Here is a 19,065-nt window from a genome sequence, read left to right as displayed (position 1 = left end):
TCTCAGCGAGGTCGTCTTTTCGACACCGAACTCGATTCTCAAGCACTCTGCTGTCAGAGAGCATCAGGTGTGCCTTTCCCCTTAATTGGTCACAAGTTATTATTCATTCACTACAAATAACCTGCAGTCTGGTACAGTCTGTTGTCAAATCATCCGATTTGTGTTGAACAGGCCAACATTTCGCCTGAAGCACATTTCAACGGAAACAAGATCATCATTATGCCAGGAAGCTGGATCTACTTTTTGTGACATTTCTGATTTTGTTCTGGTGGTGTGCCGTGAGAGTTTTCGAGTGTAAAAGATGTGCCTTTGCTCAATAAAGGTTGGACAAAACTATTGAAGCCACATTGATTGTACCAACATGGATTTGTTCTGAGGGGAGGAAAATGTCAAACTGGCGGGCACCTCCATCACCTGTATCTTGCCCCACCGGGCTTCGCCAGGCAGGCGGCTGTGAAACAGAGGTGCGCTTGTCATCTCCATCAGAAGCAGAGACGCGCGCCGAAATGTGCTCAAACCGACGACGGCGCTCAAGCGTGGCCGCGGCGGGCGGAGACGAGAGCAACTCATCGTCTGTACCTTCCGTGTTCAAAACCGCAGCCGCCGCTCCTACCCTGAAAAAAGCAATGGCTCCGATCCCACCAATCGCAACAACCTTCGGCCCATCTCGAACCTCATCTCGCCTTCATCGGAAAAAGATTTTGGACAAAATAGTTGCCTCTCACCTAACCCTCAACAGTCTCTACGAGCCCTCCCGGTCTGGCTTCCGTCCCCGCCACGGCACTGAGACCGCTCTTCTTAAAGTAAACTTTTTTTCTTTTGTCTGTTTTCCATTCTCGACTTGATGGCAGCATTCAATACCATCCCTCCTCAGTAGACTCTGCCTTTGCTATCACGCATCCAGCTCAAATCTTTCAAATCTGATCCATCACCAGTAACATCAGGCGCTCCCCCGGGCTCTGTTTTTGGACCCCCTTCTCTTCCCCATTTCCCTCCTCCCTGTTGGCAATATGCTTCTGCAAATATAATGGTTTTTTTCTCCGTCGCTCGGCGAAAGACACCCGGCTCTACATTTCCGGTCAACCGAGTTCAACACTCCCTCCCACGTCCCTTCCCACATGTCTTTCTGAAATTAAATCCGGGCTCACCTCCGATGTCTCGAAAGTCAATCAAATCGAACTTCGTCTCATTGGAACCAAAACTTCGCTTCGGTTCGCTCCCCCTGCTCTCCTCACCTCACAGTTCCCACCGTGGGGAGCAGAGCTTTGGGAACTCTGCAAGTCCCTGCCACCTGCCATCCGCAAGATTGACTCGTTCCCTCTCTTCCTAAATCCAGACTCAAAGCTTGCCTACTCCCTTTCCTACTGTATAGGTTATTGATTGTGGATGTATTTTCATGCGATTGGCCACTATTTCCTCTCTTCGTAGCCACTCTTTTATTTGTCAGTGTCCTTGGGTTTCTTGAAAGGCGCTTGCATTTTTTAAAATTCGTCTTATTATGAAATGTAAAAGGAAGCGCTGAGCTAAAACGCGGGCTCCAATTTAGAGAGACGGTCGCGGCCGTTTCCGCTACGAGCGGCCGTCAATCGAAGATAAGATAGCGACGGGGGAAGAGGCGAAACATTCGAGTCTGTAACGAGAGAACGAGAGAGGAGAAAAGAAGAGGAGGAGGCGAGGGATTCCAATGCAGCGCGTCAATGCGAGCATCCACTCGCTCGCTCGCTCCTCTCTCTCTCTCTGCTCCCTTCTCGGCAGTCGGCGCTCGCACCGGGACCGCCGTGGAGTCCCGGCGGTCGCGGCTCGGCGCCCTCCTCCGGGGCTCGGGAGGAGCGGCGGGAACCACGTCCAGGTTTCTCCCGGGCTTCGTCAGCACCACCGGCGAGAGCCACGGCCCGGAACGCCGGGAGAGACGCGGCTCGACCCGCTCCCGGATGCCCGTGATGCGGGGACTGGTGGCACCGCAGAACACCTTCTTGGACACCATCGCCACTCGCTTCGACGGGACCCGTGAGTTCATTGCACGTCTCGTCCGTGAAGGACTCCTCGGCATCTCGCCGTTTATTTGAAGCTGCGCGATCGATGAATTACAGTTACATGATCATTGGATGCGTATGTGTTGCCAATTTGGCATGGATGAAAAAGACCACACAGACAGACACGCAAACATTCATGACTGAATAAGTAGCACTTTGAGCACTTTAAAGATAGAAAAAGACGTGCAAAAGAATGACTGTGCACGCTATTGGAGTCACTTTAATCAGCAATGCGCTGATTAAAGTGACAGTACGACAGTTTTTCCCTCAGAGCGCCATCATGACTCTCAACTCAAATATTGAATCTCCTCATACACAACAAATTGATGGAGAAATAGTTTTCAAATCAGACGCATAAAAGGTTTGTTCGGCCCAAGTTAGTTTGCTAACACAACGCAAGATCTCAACATCATTCATAGATGAATTGGACATTTGGTCCAGATTTGATCGAGAATCATAGAAGTTGATGCGCTCGAGGATTGACACCTATGCTGTCGAGTTTTCTTTGTTGCAAGCTGGGACTGTGCCAAATAATGCGAGTCGGGGAATCGATCAACATGGAAGAGTTCCCGCGATACTGCTGCGGTTATTCTTTGCTGTCCATGAACACATCCGAATGTCCTTTCTTTCCACGAGCGGAATACATTTGACAAATGACAACGTCTGGTGTTCGGCTTCGAGCGTGTTCAACCTCACGCGAATGCGGAGGAATTACCTTGCGCTGCCGTTGCCGTGAAAGAAAAAAGCATCCGCACATCCAACGTTTGACCGGAATGTCGTGCGCGACTCATCCCTGCACGCAAAGTGGGGTTTCTGTTACATAACAGCACCCGAAGGTGCAAACGAGCGGGGAAAACGTGTGCGCCGTGAATGAAAGAGCTGAGAAAAACGACTTTGAGTACTAACAGCGGTATTCTATCGCGCGTGCTTCTATTGGTGGGATCGCTTCTTCAACAGGTCCACCGGTAACGCACCAGCGCTTGAGTGCCGAAGCCGATGACTGCGTGTCCGCACCACGAGGACAAAAAAAGGATCCGGTGGCGGACTTCCAACTGTCTGCTCGCAACACGCCGATAGCTTGGGAAACCTTCGCAGGCCCTGGCTCAGCCTCGCAGGCTCACACGTTGAGTCACATGACGCGAAGCGAAGGCGATGACTTCCAAATATTCGGCTTGATGACAACGGGAGCAATTTAGAGAAAGAACAGCTTGTCCGGTGTGAACAATCAAGTTGAGCTTTTTCTTCTCGATTGCTGAGCGAAAGCACGGTAGCAGAATTTGAAAGAGGCACGCTGACGCGGAGAACTTTGTGGCCGTGTGTGTCTGCAGCCAAGAGGGAGATCGGTTTCCATTTGAAGAAGCAAAACGTTGTTTCTTTAGTCAGCGGAGGCAGCGCGGCAGGTGAGCGGTTGCGAGACCTCCCTCACGCTTCCGCCATTGTTGAAAGCCTTCCAGCCTCTTCTGTCTCGGGCCATCTTTTCCACCCTGGGTCCACGTCAGCCCGTTCTCTGTGCTCCTTCTCTTGGTGTTTTTGGGCCTTCCTCTGCCCCGTTTGCCCTGCGGGTTCCATGTTAACGCTTGTTCGGTTATTGCAATTGTGTTTCTTCTCAATGTTGTGTGACCAATCCAGCGGCACCTTCTCCTCATCGGCTGAATCTCCGCCGTTTCTCGTTCGGCGCCTTCCCACGAGTCAATTTTGTTCATTTTGTTCGGCCAGAAGATCCCAAAGAGGCGAAACCCGGAGGACTGGTGCTCCTCCGGGTTTCGGATCCGTATGGCCGTACGGTCTTAACATTGGGGTCAAAGATTTTCAGCTTGCTATGGAGTAAAATGTTTTTGCTTTTCCAAAACGTTCCCCTGTGCGGCTTACCTTGTCGTAGCGAGGAACCTCGCGTGTCTCTATGACCAAAATCAGCACCTGGCCCTCCAGGCGGGGGGTGGGGCTAATGACCCTCCATCCCGTAACAGAAGGGTTGAAGAAAAAAAAAAAGATAAACAAGCAATAGGGGTGAGCATAATCGCCTCTGAGTTGAGCGGTTGTGGGTCCGAATCTCAGCTCGGGCCCCGCTGGGGTGGTTTTTTTTTGGTGTCCGGGTACTCCGTCTTCCCCATACAGTCCAAAGGCACGCGCATCGGGTTCATTGAAGACTCTGAATTCTTCATCTGGACGAATGTGAGTGTAAATGCTTGTTTATCAATACGTGCCCTGCGATTGGCTGACGACCAGTCCAGGGCGTACCTCGCCCCTTGCCCGACAATCAGCCGGGACGGGCGACCTCAGTGATGAAATTGGCTGAATAGTCTGAAATGGTGGCATTTCGTAGAAACATACGACAGCTCATTCTGTGTCCTTGTGCGTGTTAACGCGCGCGCGTGTGTGGAAGCACAGGAGGTGAATGAAAAATGTTCAGGATTCTTGTCAGCGAATGAATGAACACACAATGAATGAAAAACACCATTGACGAGCTAACGAAAATTAGCATTGAACTCGCGCCACTTATATCTCTCAAAATAATCAATATTGGTACATAAACGCTGTGTAAACACATGCAAACAGGCAATATAATACTCTGGCATTTATTCTCCAAACTCTGTGGAAAGTGAGTATATTAACAATATTCAATGGTGACTTCCACTTTCTTAGTTACTGCAAGTGTGTATGTCATTGCGTGCACCGCACTGCCCCTCAGAGTTCAAGTCGTGCACAGCAGGAACAGCGAGCCCAACGAGGAGGGTTCACACAGAGACCGCTAAGCACCCCCGCCCATCACTACATGATTCCGAAAGCCCAGTTGCATCAAGAACTTTAAAAGTGTCTTGCCGCACGTGCGGAGAAAGCAAATGCTGTTCCCATCGTATACTAATGGTGGGGGAAAAAAACCCTGACTCAAAAAACCCAACTGCAGGGTCCAATACTGTATGCAGAAGAGGAAAATGTCATTGTTCTCCCATAATGGCGATGTCCAAAAGCAATCACAGACGCTCATTAGAAAATCCCATCTTTGTCTTCTTAACGGCTTCAATTCACTCTCCCCAGACAGCAACTTTGTGCTGGGGAACGCCCAGGTCCAAACGCTCTACCCGATTGTCTACTGCTCCGATGGCTTCTGCGAATTGAGCGGCTTTGCCCGCGGTGAACTAATGCAGAAGAGCTGCACGTGTCACTTCCTGTACGGCGGCGAGACCAGCGACCGGCTCACCTGGCAGATGCAGAGAGCTCTGGATGAGCGGCGGGAGTTCAAGACTGAAATTGTCCTGTACAAGAAGAGTGGTAAGAGCTGTGTCGCACCGATTCCTTGTGCAGATGTGCAGTGGATATCAAAAGTCTACACACCCCTGTTCAAATGCCAGGTTTGTGCTCTGTAAAAAAAAAAAAGAGAGAGAGACCAAGATAAACAATTTCTAACTTTTATGCATCATTAATGCGACCTGTAACCTGTACAACTCAGTTACTTCCATGACAAAATCTCCCAAACACACAATACATAAAAACACAAATATGGGAAAATGTGTTATGGTCCAACTAAAACAAAGCTCAACGTCTTTGCCATAATTCCAAAAGGTGTTTGGTGCAAACACAACACTGCTCATCATAAAAAAAAAAAAAAAAAAAAAAAAATACCAGTCAGTGTTAGCGCAAAACCTTCAGGCTTTAGTGAAAAAGCAAAAAAAAAAAAAAAAAAAGGCAGGAAAAGCCTACTAGAACAACTGACATTTATTTGAGGTCAATCAGAGACACTCGGCGGCAGTTGTGTATTGACTCTCATTTAACATGAGTTGTACTGCGATTGGTTGAGTCTGAACACAGATCCCCTTTGCAGTTATAAGAGGGTGTGCACACTTGTGCAAACACATTATTTCAGTTGTTGTTTTTTAAACCTCCTCTCTCGAAAAAAACATGTTTGTTTTCTAGTAGACTTGGACAGGTTATAGGTCATATAAATGGTGTACACAGTTTTGAATGATTTATCCTGGTCTCATTTTTCTACATCACAAAAACCCTCTTGGCATTTGATCGGGGGTGTGTAGACTTTTTATATCCACTTTATTTCTCCAACTACTTTTCTTTGAGCAGGTTCCAAGTTCTGGTGTCTGCTGGACATTGTGCCCATAAAGAATGAGAAGAGTGAGGTGGTTCTGTTCCTGGTCTCGCATAAGGACATCACAGAGAACAAGGACCTGGACCATGGCAAGCAGTCTGACACCGGTGAGCTCCACATCCCCTTTAACAATGAAACAGCTGAGAAGCTCCAACAGATGCCACATACTCACATATTCACCAGAATCCATGCGCGCTTTCCACATTTCAGACGAGGAAACGGGCCTGGAGATCCACCAGATCACCCGCCCGGCGGACTTCGGCACGGAGCGCCGCCGAAGTCGGGCCGTCCTCTACCAGCTTTCGGGACACCTTCAGAAAAAAGACAAGACCAAGAGCAAGCTCAATATCCACAATGTGAGAAATGGTGGCGCTGGGGGGACTCCTGTCACAAAACATAAGAAAGACACCACTTGACTTGGGATGAGAGCCATGAGAGCGGGCTTGACTTGAACTGCATGACTTGACGAGTCTTGCCATGTTTGGAGATCTGCATGCTAAAACCAGTGCGCCGTTTGTTTTATTTTTGAAAGAAAGGTTATTTTTGGGAGTCGTGCGCACAAACGGTATACTATGATGTGCAGAGGCCGACACATTTGGATTCAAGGATTGGCTTTTTGATAAAAACCTGGGGAAAAATGGCAACAAGTAAGCTTTGCAAGTCGAAGAGACACATCAGTTCCAACATCTAACGACATCCTTCGCTCTAAAACCCACAAAGACAGGCAAGCTACGTTAGCTTCACAGTTTAGCTAACCGACAGCTAGTCAAAGACTTCATGTCGCCTATGCATTTAATTGACATTACAGTGAACGCCCGGTTTGATGTGTGTGTGTGTGTATGTGTGTGTGTGTGTGGGGGGGGGGGAATTAGGTTCCAGAAAACCACCACAGTATGTGAAATCTGCAAAATAGTGACCAATTATTTATTATATCACTATTTAAAGCTTCATATATGAATTTCAATGCAACTGCAATTTGGAGAAGTGCAGGTATTTCATTTGTCCACTTGAGGTCGCCCCCCACACATACGACACAAACTCATGCCTGTTAGGAATGCCCTGCTTGAATAACGTGAACAGCAGCACATGCGGACATGGTGTGAGCAGGCAATTTCTGGGTTAACCCTTTGCACCGTTCCTCACACTCACGTTCCTGGCAGGGCCATCAGCAAAAAGCATTACAGGTGCCCAGAATTTACTGTGAGGATGTTTTAGACTACAGTACTGCTGTTGTAGAAAATAAAGCTAAACGTTGCTCTTTACTTGCATTTGTTCCTGTCAACTAGGGCTGTCACGATACCAATTTTTTAGAACGATATATCCATCCATTTTCTGAGCCGCTAGGGTCGCGGGCGTGCTGGAGCCTATCCCAGCTGTCATCGGGCAGGAGGCGGGGTACACCCTGAACTGGTTGCCAGCCAATCGCAGGGCACATAGAAACAAACAGCCATTCGCACTCACAGTCACATCTACGGGCAATTTTGGAGTCTCCAATGAATGCATGTTTTTGGGATGTGGGAGGAAACCAGAGTGCCCGGAGAAAAGCCACGCAGGCACGGGGATAACATGCAAACTCCACACAGGCGGGGCCGGGGATTGAACCCGGGTCCTCAGAACTGTGAGGCTGACGCTCAAACCAGTCGGTCACCGTGCCGCCTAGGACGATATATTTTACGCAAAACTATGACGATTCACGAAATCGTTTTTTTCTTATGCCTGTGAAAACATGACAAATAATGCCCAACCTCGAGCTGCAGGACCTTGTGGTTGGTCTGCTGAAGGCGCTGGAGACAAGCCCTTCACCTGTCAATCAAATACGTTTGCTGTCGTCAAGTGCTGGCCGAATAACGGGTGCCGTTGAGGTTACGCTTAACAAACACTTAACTTCCCCCTTGTGTGTGTTCACTGGGTATTAACAAACACAACAACTCAGAGGAGGGCGCTGACATTTTAAACCACATTGCCACGTCGGAGCGAGCAGTGTAGCTCCTTAGCTCGCTAGCTTCTTGGATTGCTGGCTAGCTCAGTAGCTCAGGGGCTAACGAACATAATAAACAGCTAACTTTCCCGTAAGTGTCGTGGGGTGTTGTGGGAATCTACGCGCTGCACATGGAGCGAGGCTGTAGAGAATTGGACCGAGACAACGCCGTTCCGCCGACGTTCCACAAGCCCGTTAGCAGCCAATGATGCAGCCGTCCAATTCGCCGTCAGCTCGCTGTGTGAGCCGGCTCACCAGAACGATTCATCGAGTCCAGTAAAACGATCGTGTCCGTTTCATTTATCGAAAGATAAGTCGATATAGTAATTGTCGTTAAAAGGCCTACAGTCAATATTGTTTTGAGTGTGTGCATGAGCTATTCATCAGGCTGAGGTCGGTATTTGTGAATTGATTTGTTATGGCATGCTTTTATTGTCAATATCCAATATGCCATTTGACAGACATAAAAATATAAAAACACAGCACAGTGTCACTGAGCAATGAAAGGTTACTGGTAATGCCGATACAATTTGTTGATTTATTTTTTGACAATTGTGCAAATGATGCAGTCCTCGAGCAATTCAGAGCATTTTGAAACATGAAATATATTGTCTTTGTTGTGTATTCAATTTAATATAGGTTGAAAAGGATTTGCAAATCAATGTATTCCGTTTTTATTTACGCTTTACACAACATCCCAACTTCACTGGCACGGAGGTCACGCCACGTACTTCCGTTTTTAAGGACTGATCCCGGCCCGGTCTGTTGATCTCGATGCCAAATCACTGGATTATTTACAATTCACTCAAGGCAAAGCGAAAGTTTTGTCGTATCATTAAAGCAAATTCAACCATGTCAAGACCCGAGTTCAATAGAGACCGATAGTCTGATGCTTAGCTAGCATAGCTATTAATGTTAGCTCGCTAGAGCCCAGTCATTCTTTGGTCAAGAGACGACATAATCATGGAGATTTTACGAACGTCTTTGAGCAAAGCAAACTATATCGACACAACGTCGTCCTGTTTTTTCTTCCTTTCGTGGTGATTTCAAGAAGCAGGCCCTTTTGTTTTGTTTTGTTTTGTTTTGTTTTGTTTTGTTTTCCTCTGTGAGGCCGGCCACTTGATTAGGGACTTGAGCATGTCGTCCCGCTGTGTCTTCATATGTTCTCCCTTCACTCACCGGCACGCTTGTTTGTCCTTGTTCCGTAACAAGAGTGTTCTGGGAGCAAACGCTAACCCGGTGCCGGAGTACAAAGTGGCAGACATCCAGAAGTCGCGCTTCATCCTTCTCCACTATGGCGCATTTAAGGCCGGCTGGGATTGGCTGATATTGCTGGCGACTTTCTATGTGGCCGTCACGGTGCCCTACAATGTCTGCTTCGCAGCGGCGGAGGTGCGAGAGGACGGTGCGTCGACGGCGCGTACTCCACCCAGCGTCAGTGACATCTTGGTGGAAATTCTCTTTATGATCGGTGAGGATGCTGCTCAAGTTGCATCACTTTTGTGGTAACAAATACAAAAAGAGCACTGTGGTTGTGTGCGTGTGCGTTTCAGATATCGCGCTGAATTTCCGAACCACTTACGTGAGCACGTCCGGTCAGGTTGTGTACGACGCTCGCTCCGTTTGCATTCACTACGTCACGTCCTGGCTCTTTGTGGACCTGATCGCCGCTTTACCTTTCGACCTGCTCTACGCTTTCAATATCAGCGTGGTGAGTCGAAGACGGCGTTTCTCTGCAACCTCTATCGAGCCGAGGCACGTGTTTGACAATCGGAAAATCTCACGGCACACCGCCAAACAGAAATGTCACAAAACGTCTCGTAGCAATTTACTCACAAATTTGATATTATTCTGTTGTATGACCAGCGGCAGGTGGATACACAGGTTAATTGTACCTTGCGCCATCTCGTGGAAGAGGATGTAATTGTTCTGCCTGTCACTATACGTCACTGGCCGAGATAGATGGACAAAGACAGATTATTTGAAGTCAATCGTTTTTGGACCTATTCAGTGAAACCCGATACTTTCCCACGGCACACCTGAGGATGTCTCGTGGCACGTGGTTGGGAATCGTGGTGTGACACACAAAGACACACACGCGCACACTTTAAAGCACCAAGTATTTCTTTGCAAATGTTTCCCAGAACTTCGGGGTGCACCTGTTGAAGACTGTACGTCTCCTGCGTCTTTTGAGACTCCTCCAAAAGCTGGACCGCTACTCCCAGTACAGCGCCGTGGTCCTCACCCTGCTCATGTCCACCTTTGCCCTGCTGGCCCACTGGATGGCGTGTGTCTGGTACTTCATCGGCCGCAGCGAGATCGAAAGTAACAGCCCTGCCTCTCGGGACGTAGGTTTGTGACTTCCCTCCGCACAATCAATCAAATGCACGGGAGTTTTGCAAGAAATGAACACTCGGGAGATGAGCAAAGTGATTCCATCGCGTCATCTGTGAGACTATTTTTGATGGCAACATACTGAAAACGGCAAGAAAGCAATTCTAAGCGCGATAAGCAGATACAAGCCTCCGCTTTTATCCATAGAACATGCATTTGTGGGGGAAAATATAAAATGATCCAGCTCCTTCTCACCTCCCACCGCAAATAACAATCCTGTGAGGTGCTTGTGGTGTGAACTGTTATTCTTGGTCACATGATTCAGACCAGAAAGTAGAGACAAAAGGGGTTTGAATAGTTGTTCTTTTTCTGTCGCTTATGTAATGGCAGTGTTGGGGAATAACTAATTACAATTACCGATATTATGTAATTCAGTTATAAAATGTATGTGATTTTAATCCTGAGAGAAAATGTGCAATTCGCTGCTTTCAGAAGGGTTCAACTCCGGACTCGCCTGTGTGGAATTTGCATGGGATACAAAGTTAAAAAGCCCAGACTCCTTTACAGATGATTGTATAGGAAAACAAGCTATCATTAAAATGAAGTGTAACAATAGCACTTGCAATCATTTATCCATTTTCTAATTTTAAATGGGGAAATTGGTTGGTTTTGCGAGTAAATACATTGTGAAATAGTGTAAATAATCATAAAAGATACTTTCATAGAGTGGTGGTACACTTATGCATTTGTTTTTAAATGTATGTCAATCATATGGTTGTGGGCTATAGATTCATACCCTACTAGCATTATTGTCTTCATGACATTTTTCACAGCAATAACTTTGACATCTTGTGTCTGGTGTAGTGCGGAGCCGATCGATGACGTCATTGATCGGATCGGCGAATTATGACACGAAAGCCGATCAGCATAAAACGCTAATTATCGGCCGATACCGATCACACCGATCAGATCGGCGTAAAGTCTACTTGTTGTGGACAAACTTGTTATTCACAGTAACATATTTCACAAATATCATATTGCATTCAGTGAAAAGAGACTAAATCCGTACCGATTAATTACACGACAAGAGACAACCAGGGAAGTCGCAAGGGAAAGGACGAATGACGAAACGTGACCACGTGAGACGCAGTCATGAAGAGTCAAGAAAGCGAGCCCCCAGCAAACTGGGAAAAAACTGCACACAAAGTCAAAACAGTAGATCAGTGGTCCAACAGGACCGTGATAGAGGCCAAACACAGTCTGCTGACAGTAAATCCATCGCCTGGTTCGCCGAGTGCAGCAGTTGTTATTAAACTTGAACCCCTTTCCCCCAACAGGCTGGCTTCATGAGCTCGCCAAACGTTTGGGCACACCGTACTTCTTGGCACCACTGACCTCTCTACTGGGAGTTTCTGATTTGCCTCGAGCCACCGTGACACCAGAACTGGTTCACTCCAGCCTGTGGAACAGCTCGGGCTCGGAGCCATCGAACGGGCCGGGTTCGTTCGGTGCGACCCAATGGAACGGCAGCAGGTCCCGTGCGAGCGGTGGTCCATCTGTTCGGAGCTCCTACGTGACATCGCTGTACTTTGCCCTGAGCAGTCTGACCAGCGTGGGCTTCGGCAACGTTTCAGCCAACACGGACTCCGAGAAGATCTTCTCCATCTGCACCATGCTGATTGGAGGTGTGCGAAGCTTCCTGCTTGACACATACCAGATCTTTGTCTGCTGATTGTTCCTTCTTGATTTCACTTTTGTCTCCTGTGCAGCATTAATGCACGCTGTGGTATTTGGAAACGTGACCGCCATCATCCAGAGGATGTACTCCCGCCGCTCCCTGTACCACACCCGCACCAATGATCTGAAGGACTTCATCAGAGTGCACCGGCTCCCCAAAGCACTTGAGCAGCGTATGATGGAGTGTTTCCAGACAACCTGGTCTGTCAACAATGGTATCGACGTCAGTGAGGTAGAACTAGTAAATACATTTAAATCATGTTAGTCACAGTCCAGACACGCTCAATACTCGCCACTTTAGCCTTTTGTCCTTGTTTATTTTTTCGAGAGCAATATTTCCCACCCAAGGTACATATAGTGTTTTACGTTAGCAAATTTGCACAGCACACCACCAAACAACACATCGATGGATGGACAGAGAGTCTATCAATGGCATTCCACAGCAATCGATTACCTTCAATCCGACTCCTGTCCAACCATTTCATATGACAATTAATCCACAATGGGAAGTATACAACCCCTTTGATGTAAAAACCAGGGTGAAACAGGGGCTCTGTTGGAAAAAACAAACAACCAAAAAACTAGACGGCTAACAAGATGACAATTCATTAGACCCTCACAAAACAGGCTTGAGAGCCTGGATTTTGCAGATGACATCTTGTCCCAACACATAGGTATGTACACTCAAAACAAATATGACGGGAAGCCAAGACTGGCCTGATAATTAACAATTGACCCAAAACATGCAAGTTCATAACAAGCAGTTAGTTAGCTCTGATCAACCTGCAGTGGAGAGAATATCAAAAAACTGAGCAGTTCACATACTGTACAGTATCTGTGAAACTGCAAAGATGGCGGATCAGTTCGGGACATAATGAGCCGAATGAACAAGGCAAGACACGCCTATAACACACTGCGACCCGCCTGGAACGCCAAGGCTTTGTCCTTCCATAACAAGATATTTGATCTGATATTTGACACCAATCTCAAGGCCGTCCTACTAGTGAATATGGATCTGAGACATGGAGGGTGGCTGACAACATCACCAACAAAATACGCACCTCCATGAACAAACATCAGATGGCCGGCAATAATCCATGGGAGAGAACAGACCAGAAGGCGATGAAGAGAAAGCACGGGTGGACTGTAACAAACAACATGGCTAGGCAGGCACTGGACTGGGATTTACAGGGACAGAGGAAAGTGCGGAGGCCAAGACAGACTTGGAGAAGATCCGATGAGAGCCAAGCCAAGAAAAACTGAACTGTATTGGACAGGTGCTGTCCTCTGCTCCACTTAGGAGTCTAAAGGGACACGAAGATTAAAGCTTTACCAAAACTACAAACTGGAGGCTTCTCCTGAGTGTGTTCAAATCTTGTGTAAATCAGTCCACCGGTGATTAGTCCAGGGTGCGCCTCCCTTCTCATTCTTGGTCAGCTGCGATGGGCTCCAGCTTCCCTGTGACCCTGAGCAGGATAAGCACGATAGAAAATGGATGGATGCTCATCAACTGCTGTTTGTTGTTTCATCCGCTTCGGGCTTTTTCCCTGTTTCATTTGTACCCACTCCACAGCTGCTGAAGGACTTCCCAGATGAGCTGAGGGCTGACATTGCCATGCACCTGAATAAGGAGCTGCTGCAGCTGCCGCTCTTTGAGTCAGCCAGCAGGGGATGCCTGCGCTCCCTCTCGCTCATCATTAAGACGTCCTTCTGCGCTCCCGGGGAATTCCTAATCCGTCAGGGTGATGCCCTCCAAGCCATCTACTTTGTGTGCTCTGGCTCCATGGAAGTGTTGAAGGACAGCACTGTCCTCGCCATTCTGGGTAAGAAATATATATATAAAAAAAAAATCATAATAACTTTTGTCCTTCTTCATGTGATAATAATACTATCGACACACATGTTCAGAACCTTGGACAATAACGCTGGTTTCAAAACTAGAAACTACAATCTCAAACTGAATGACTGTGACAGACCTCAGAAGAATCCTCATTTGGATCAGCACTGAATTCAACACATTCGTGTACACTACATTTTTCATCAAGATTTATGCATTTTTCACTGAGAAATGAAGGTAACTGCCCTAATGCAAGTGGACTGTGCGGGGAAATGAAAACGTTTCTCCCACCTTTCAAAAGATTCTTGTGAAAGACATGACTGTAAATGGCCCATAATTGTGAGTGCGAATGCTTGGTTGTGTATATGCGCCCTGCGTTTTGGCTGAAAACTCGTCCAGAATTAAACGAAAGAGTTCTGCAACCACACTGCTCCCCATAGCACAGATAAAACAGATCAGATGAACTTCAAACTGCTCTGGGAGCAGCTCAGCTCTACTTCTGAAGCAAAATAGCTGCTTGTATTGATCTAACTGCTGTTAATAATGAAGCGGGCACTGCCCTCATTAGCATTTTGGCCTGCGAATGTGCACATATTACGTGCACAACATGATGACACACACAGACACACGCTTCGTCATTGGCGCCTCCAGTGTGCTAATTCACAGGAGGTGTGTTGTTCTTCTCCCGGAGACAGCTGCACACCCACAAATTGCTTTGGCAGCGCCACTTTAGATTTGCAGCTCAGCAGAAGAGATGTGATGCAGAGGGAGGCAGGAAATAGAGAAAATGGTGCAACACAGAGCATATCATCCCTTTAATATTCCACCTTCATCCCTCAGTGAACAATGACATCGCTGCATCTCCTCCCGCCTATTCGGATCAGGACTAAAATCAGCTAAGCAACAACGACACTTTTAGCCAAGTATTTTTTTCCCATTCTAGGAAGAGGTGACCTGATTGGCTCTGACTGTCTGACTCAGGAAGAAGTGATTAAGACCAACGCCTGTGTGAAGGCTCTGACGTACTGCGACCTGCAGTATATCAGCCTTAAAGGACTCCGCGAGGTTCTCTGCCTGTACCCTGACTACGCCCAGAAGTTCCTTACAGAGATCCAGCACGACCTAACGTACAACCTCAGGGAGGGACACGGCGCGGAGGTACGCTGATGTTGACATATCCACAAATTTACTGGACCGCGATACATGGCGAGCATAAGTGAGTCTCACACTGCAGATCCCCCAAGGGTTCCCAAGATGTTCCTCAACCAGATGGCAAATGTCTTTGGCAAGTTCTCCATCTGTTCTGGGAAGCAAGAATCCATCCCGTGAATGGATGTCCTTTTTTAGCATTTTCTCAGGTTATCGACAAAGACAACATCATCGGTTACTCCTTCACCACGACGCCACCAACATGAATCGTCACTCCTATCTCTCTGCTTTCCTGCTCTGCTTGCTTCCACGCACACTAAACGCACAAGTCGCTCAAAACTCTTTTTGCGCACCACAAACCACCACCACACACCATATTATCCCCTTGTCACTGTTTGCTTCCTGTGTTCAGTGTTTGCTCGTTACCCTTCTATGTACCCTGGCTTTGCAGTACTCAAATATAGCATCTCTATCACCCTTTCTAAATAACATTTGTCAACACAATACACATCGGGTCCCTGCGGCTCCCACCGGGTGGCCGGTTGTCGGGGCGCCTCGGTGGGGCCGGCGGACGGGACACGTCCCACACCGAGGGACAGGAGGCTCTCAGGTGGAACCCTGGGCCCGATCCCGCCCCTTGATTGATTGGGTGGGGTCCTCAGCCTCCGCGGTGTGGCCACAACAATTGCAGGACACTCAGTCAGTCTTTGTGCATGCAAAGACTGACACTCAGTCAAAGTAAAACGGTATCAATTCACTTGCATGTAGCCGCACGCACTTTCACTGGGTGTGGTGTCACGCACTTACTGCGAAAAATAACTCATGAATATGCAAATCGCTTGTCCTCACTTATACTCTCGTCCTGTAGACTTTTATCATTTACATAATTAATGCCACCACACTTCAGTTGTACAGTCGGGCTCCCAACCCTGGTCCTGCGTGCTTCTTCTCCTGTCCTTGTCCTGGTCTATCTTCTCCTGCCCTTCCCTCACAGGGTGTAGCACTACAGCCCCACGCAACACTCCTATTTCATGTTTCATTGTTGTAGATAATGTCATGATTTACTTCTCTCATCCTGTTTACAATTAGTGCTTTGTCTTTTGTCGTCGTTTCTCTCTCCCCTCTAGAAACTGTGTGCTGTTCGACTGATCAAGTCTGATTCTCAATAAAGCTCAATTATAATACCACAGAGGAGGCTTAAAAACGCCACTGAGACACAGTAAAACTGTTCCGGCATAAAAGGGATACAGATTTTCCATTCTGCTTGACCTAGCAGCCGAACAGGATCAAAAAAAAAAAAAAAAAAAGCCATCTGGACTGGGCGAAAAAAGAGCAAGTCCTCTACTTGAGTTGCAGCCAATGTTTAAAGACGCAAGTAAAGCACAGTTGGTCCCGAAGCCAGACACTTACAGATGGATCTCAGCTGTTTCACGCATACTTTGCTTTTCCTTGTCTTGCTAAGTACGTATAGTGTAACGAAACACAAATTCTAGTCTTTAGTCTTTTCCATCCAGCATGAGGCTAAATATAGTGCTCTCGGAGGGGCGGGGGGAGGAAGGGGGTCACCCGGAGCGGGATAAGAATAGAACAACTACATGCAGATGAGCTGCCGTAAAATAAGGATGAAAGGAAACTCCAGGGTTAAGGCAGATGAAGGATATGGATGCACGCAGCGACCCACAAATAGGCACGCTACCTCCCCTCTGCCTCAGAGCAAAACCTCAGCTCAATTTAAACTTGTGTGATGCAAAAATACCAGCACGTGGACCGGACGGAGAAGCTACAGGGGCTGGGGGAACGAGACGGAGGGTGGCGAGGGATGGAGGCGACGCATTGCTCCCTTGGTAGATGCCACGTAGAGGAGTGAATGGTGTTTGGTTCTTCATGAGAGCACTTCTTAACAGACATGCTGCTAAAGTCAATGAAGTTCAGCTCCAGTGCAACTCTTTGAATGGGAAGCGTTGCCCGTGAATATTCTCATTCATTTCATTTCCAACTGGATGCGATGCCCTGAGAATGGCAACTGTTACAACTCTGAAGAGCTCAGCAGCTCCTCAACCTGGTCAAAATTAGAACGTAACGCTGGCACGAGCACGCGGAACAAGCATTAACCAAGATTGCGTCCCGCCTCGTTTGCCCAACTTCAGGCCGACTGCGAGACCAACGGAGGACTCGTGAAGAAGCTTCCGTCCATCAAGGAGGATGAGGAAGGCTCAAACTCTGAGGAGGGCCGCTCACCTCTCCCAAAGATACTTCCGCTGCTCAGAGCGGGCCGAGGCCCGCGCTCGCCCCTGCGCTCCCCGCCGAGACCCTTCGGACCGGCGAGCGATCGCGCTCGGCCCGCCGGCCTGCAGATTCCCGCCTTGGGCTTCGGCTGCCTGCGGCCAGAGCTTAGCCCTCGGTATGAAACCAAATCATTGAACTCTCGTGTTCAGTCGCTCTCTGTGGAACTCCACACTTAGTTCCTTCTAGCATGAATCAAAGTGCGGGTCCATTTCCATCTCTGGGCCACACATGTTGTCTGCTCATATTTGTTTGTCTCCATGTGGAATCTTGGCTTTACTGTTGCACTCCAAATTGGAAAAGAAACCTAGACTGTCCCCAAAAAGGTCACCTTTTCATCATGTGTGAGTTCATTTGTTTGTTTGCAAGTTTCCATCCACCGTTTATGAGCCAATTTGGATTCTTGATCATGGGTAGTTATTGATGAGTTCATAAAAACGCTGTTTCATAATAGTGTAGATATATTTGATTAAAGGTGAAAGTTAGCATAGAGAATTCAATGTCGTAATATTGGAAGTACTGGAATATTGGAATGCCGAACAAACAAACAGTTCGTAAAGATCAAATACAAATGTTTTGAACACAAACGTTACCGCACCTGACCAGTGAGTCTTTTGCGCACCATTGTGGCAGCCGTTCCATACTTAGAGAATCACATCAAATGTATATAGTCGCCGATCAAAAAAACCTTTAATTGCACAGGGCCGTTGAAATAAACGAGATTTTAACATTTTTCATTCACATACAAGGCTTCGATGAATTCAACCACTATATTTGGATACAAAAACAGTAACAGATTCTTAACGTTAATGACTAAGGTGTCATGCGAAGACGAAATAGGTTGCAGATGAGCTTCATTCATCCCATTTAAAACATTCCATCGTATTAAGCATTGTCAATTGTCACGCACGTATAACAAGCTTTAATTATATGTCAAACTTCAAAGTTTGTGTGACTCGAGATTCGGAATTGTTCAACTTCAGTGCTGGGCAAGAGAGGATCTGTTGACTTGAGATATTTTCCTGTGGTTGTTGATGCTCGCTGATCGCTCATTTCTTTTGCTCCCGTTCAGCTTTGTAGGTGGCATCCAAACTGAAAATCAGAGCAATCCAGACACAAACTTTGATTTCCCTCCCGGGCCCGATTCAGCCGCAGGTAACGCACGAAGCGGCACAAACACTTAGCCTGGGATGGTCTTAATGGGTTTTTGTTCCCACTCGCCATACACAGGGGAACACAATGACGACGGCACGATGCGAGCGATCGCAAAGTTCAAACACGAGGTGACTGCTGCGCTTGACCTTTTTCAAGTTTCCGTGATGTCTGGTCTCATTCGAGCTGTGATTTATTCGTCTACCCCTCAACCAGATGAAGGTTCTTGCTCAGCGGGTGGCCACCGTGAGCCAGGAGCTTCAGGAAATGACCAGACTCCTCAAACCGCTTTTTCACAGCCCCTCCACCCTGTTGACACCGAGCGCCGTAACGCCACCTCCCAGCGTCTCCTCACCCGCTGGCGTTTTCTAGCCAGCGCGCAGAGGGGCTACATCTTCAGTCCGCTCGGCGCGAAGGGATCGGGCGGCCGCTCCTGCGACCGCCCGATCCCGCGGAGTTTCAC

General features: G+C 47.7%; 1 protein-coding gene across 2 annotated transcripts; it reads left to right on the top strand.

Moving 5' to 3' along the window:
* Positions 1-1,532: 1,532 nt before the first annotated feature.
* Positions 1,533-19,065, top strand: LOC133412103 (potassium voltage-gated channel subfamily H member 8-like). 2 transcript variants are annotated; one of them, XM_061695165.1, is made up of 15 exons: positions 1,533-2,007; positions 5,070-5,303; positions 6,108-6,239; positions 6,343-6,488; positions 9,323-9,581; positions 9,664-9,821; positions 10,255-10,462; positions 11,782-12,129; positions 12,214-12,413; positions 13,755-14,004; positions 14,962-15,176; positions 17,315-17,568; positions 18,523-18,605; positions 18,681-18,733; positions 18,819-19,065. In XM_061695165.1, the coding sequence occupies exons 1-15, from the start codon at positions 1,698-1,700 to the stop codon at positions 18,972-18,974; spliced, it is 3,006 nt and encodes a 1,001-aa protein (XP_061551149.1). In that variant the 5' UTR covers positions 1,533-1,697; the 3' UTR covers positions 18,975-19,065. The 2 variants fall into 2 exon arrangements, with proteins under 2 accessions (XP_061551149.1, XP_061551158.1); XM_061695174.1 differs by lacking the exons at positions 18,523-18,605; positions 18,681-18,733; positions 18,819-19,065 and having other exon boundaries at positions 16,295-17,402.

This window comes from Phycodurus eques, chromosome 1 (genome assembly GCF_024500275.1).
Source record: "Phycodurus eques isolate BA_2022a chromosome 1, UOR_Pequ_1.1, whole genome shotgun sequence".
In the NCBI taxonomy this organism is placed as follows: Eukaryota; Metazoa; Chordata; class Actinopteri; order Syngnathiformes; family Syngnathidae; genus Phycodurus; species Phycodurus eques.
The sequence above is the reverse complement of the archived record's forward strand: the minus strand, read 5'-3'. Positions and strand labels throughout refer to the sequence as shown.

Coding starts and splice junctions, on each gene's coding strand:
- LOC133412103 (XM_061695165.1), top strand. CDS start 1,698: ATGCGAGCATCCACTCGCTCGCTCGCTCCTCTCTCTCTCTCTGCTCCC. Junction 6,240..6,342: donor TGGCAAGCAGTCTGACACCG/GTGAGCTCCACA, acceptor TCCACATTTCAG/ACGAGGAAACGGGCCTGGAG. Junction 18,606..18,680: donor CGGGCCCGATTCAGCCGCAG/GTAACGCACGAA, acceptor CGCCATACACAG/GGGAACACAATGACGACGGC.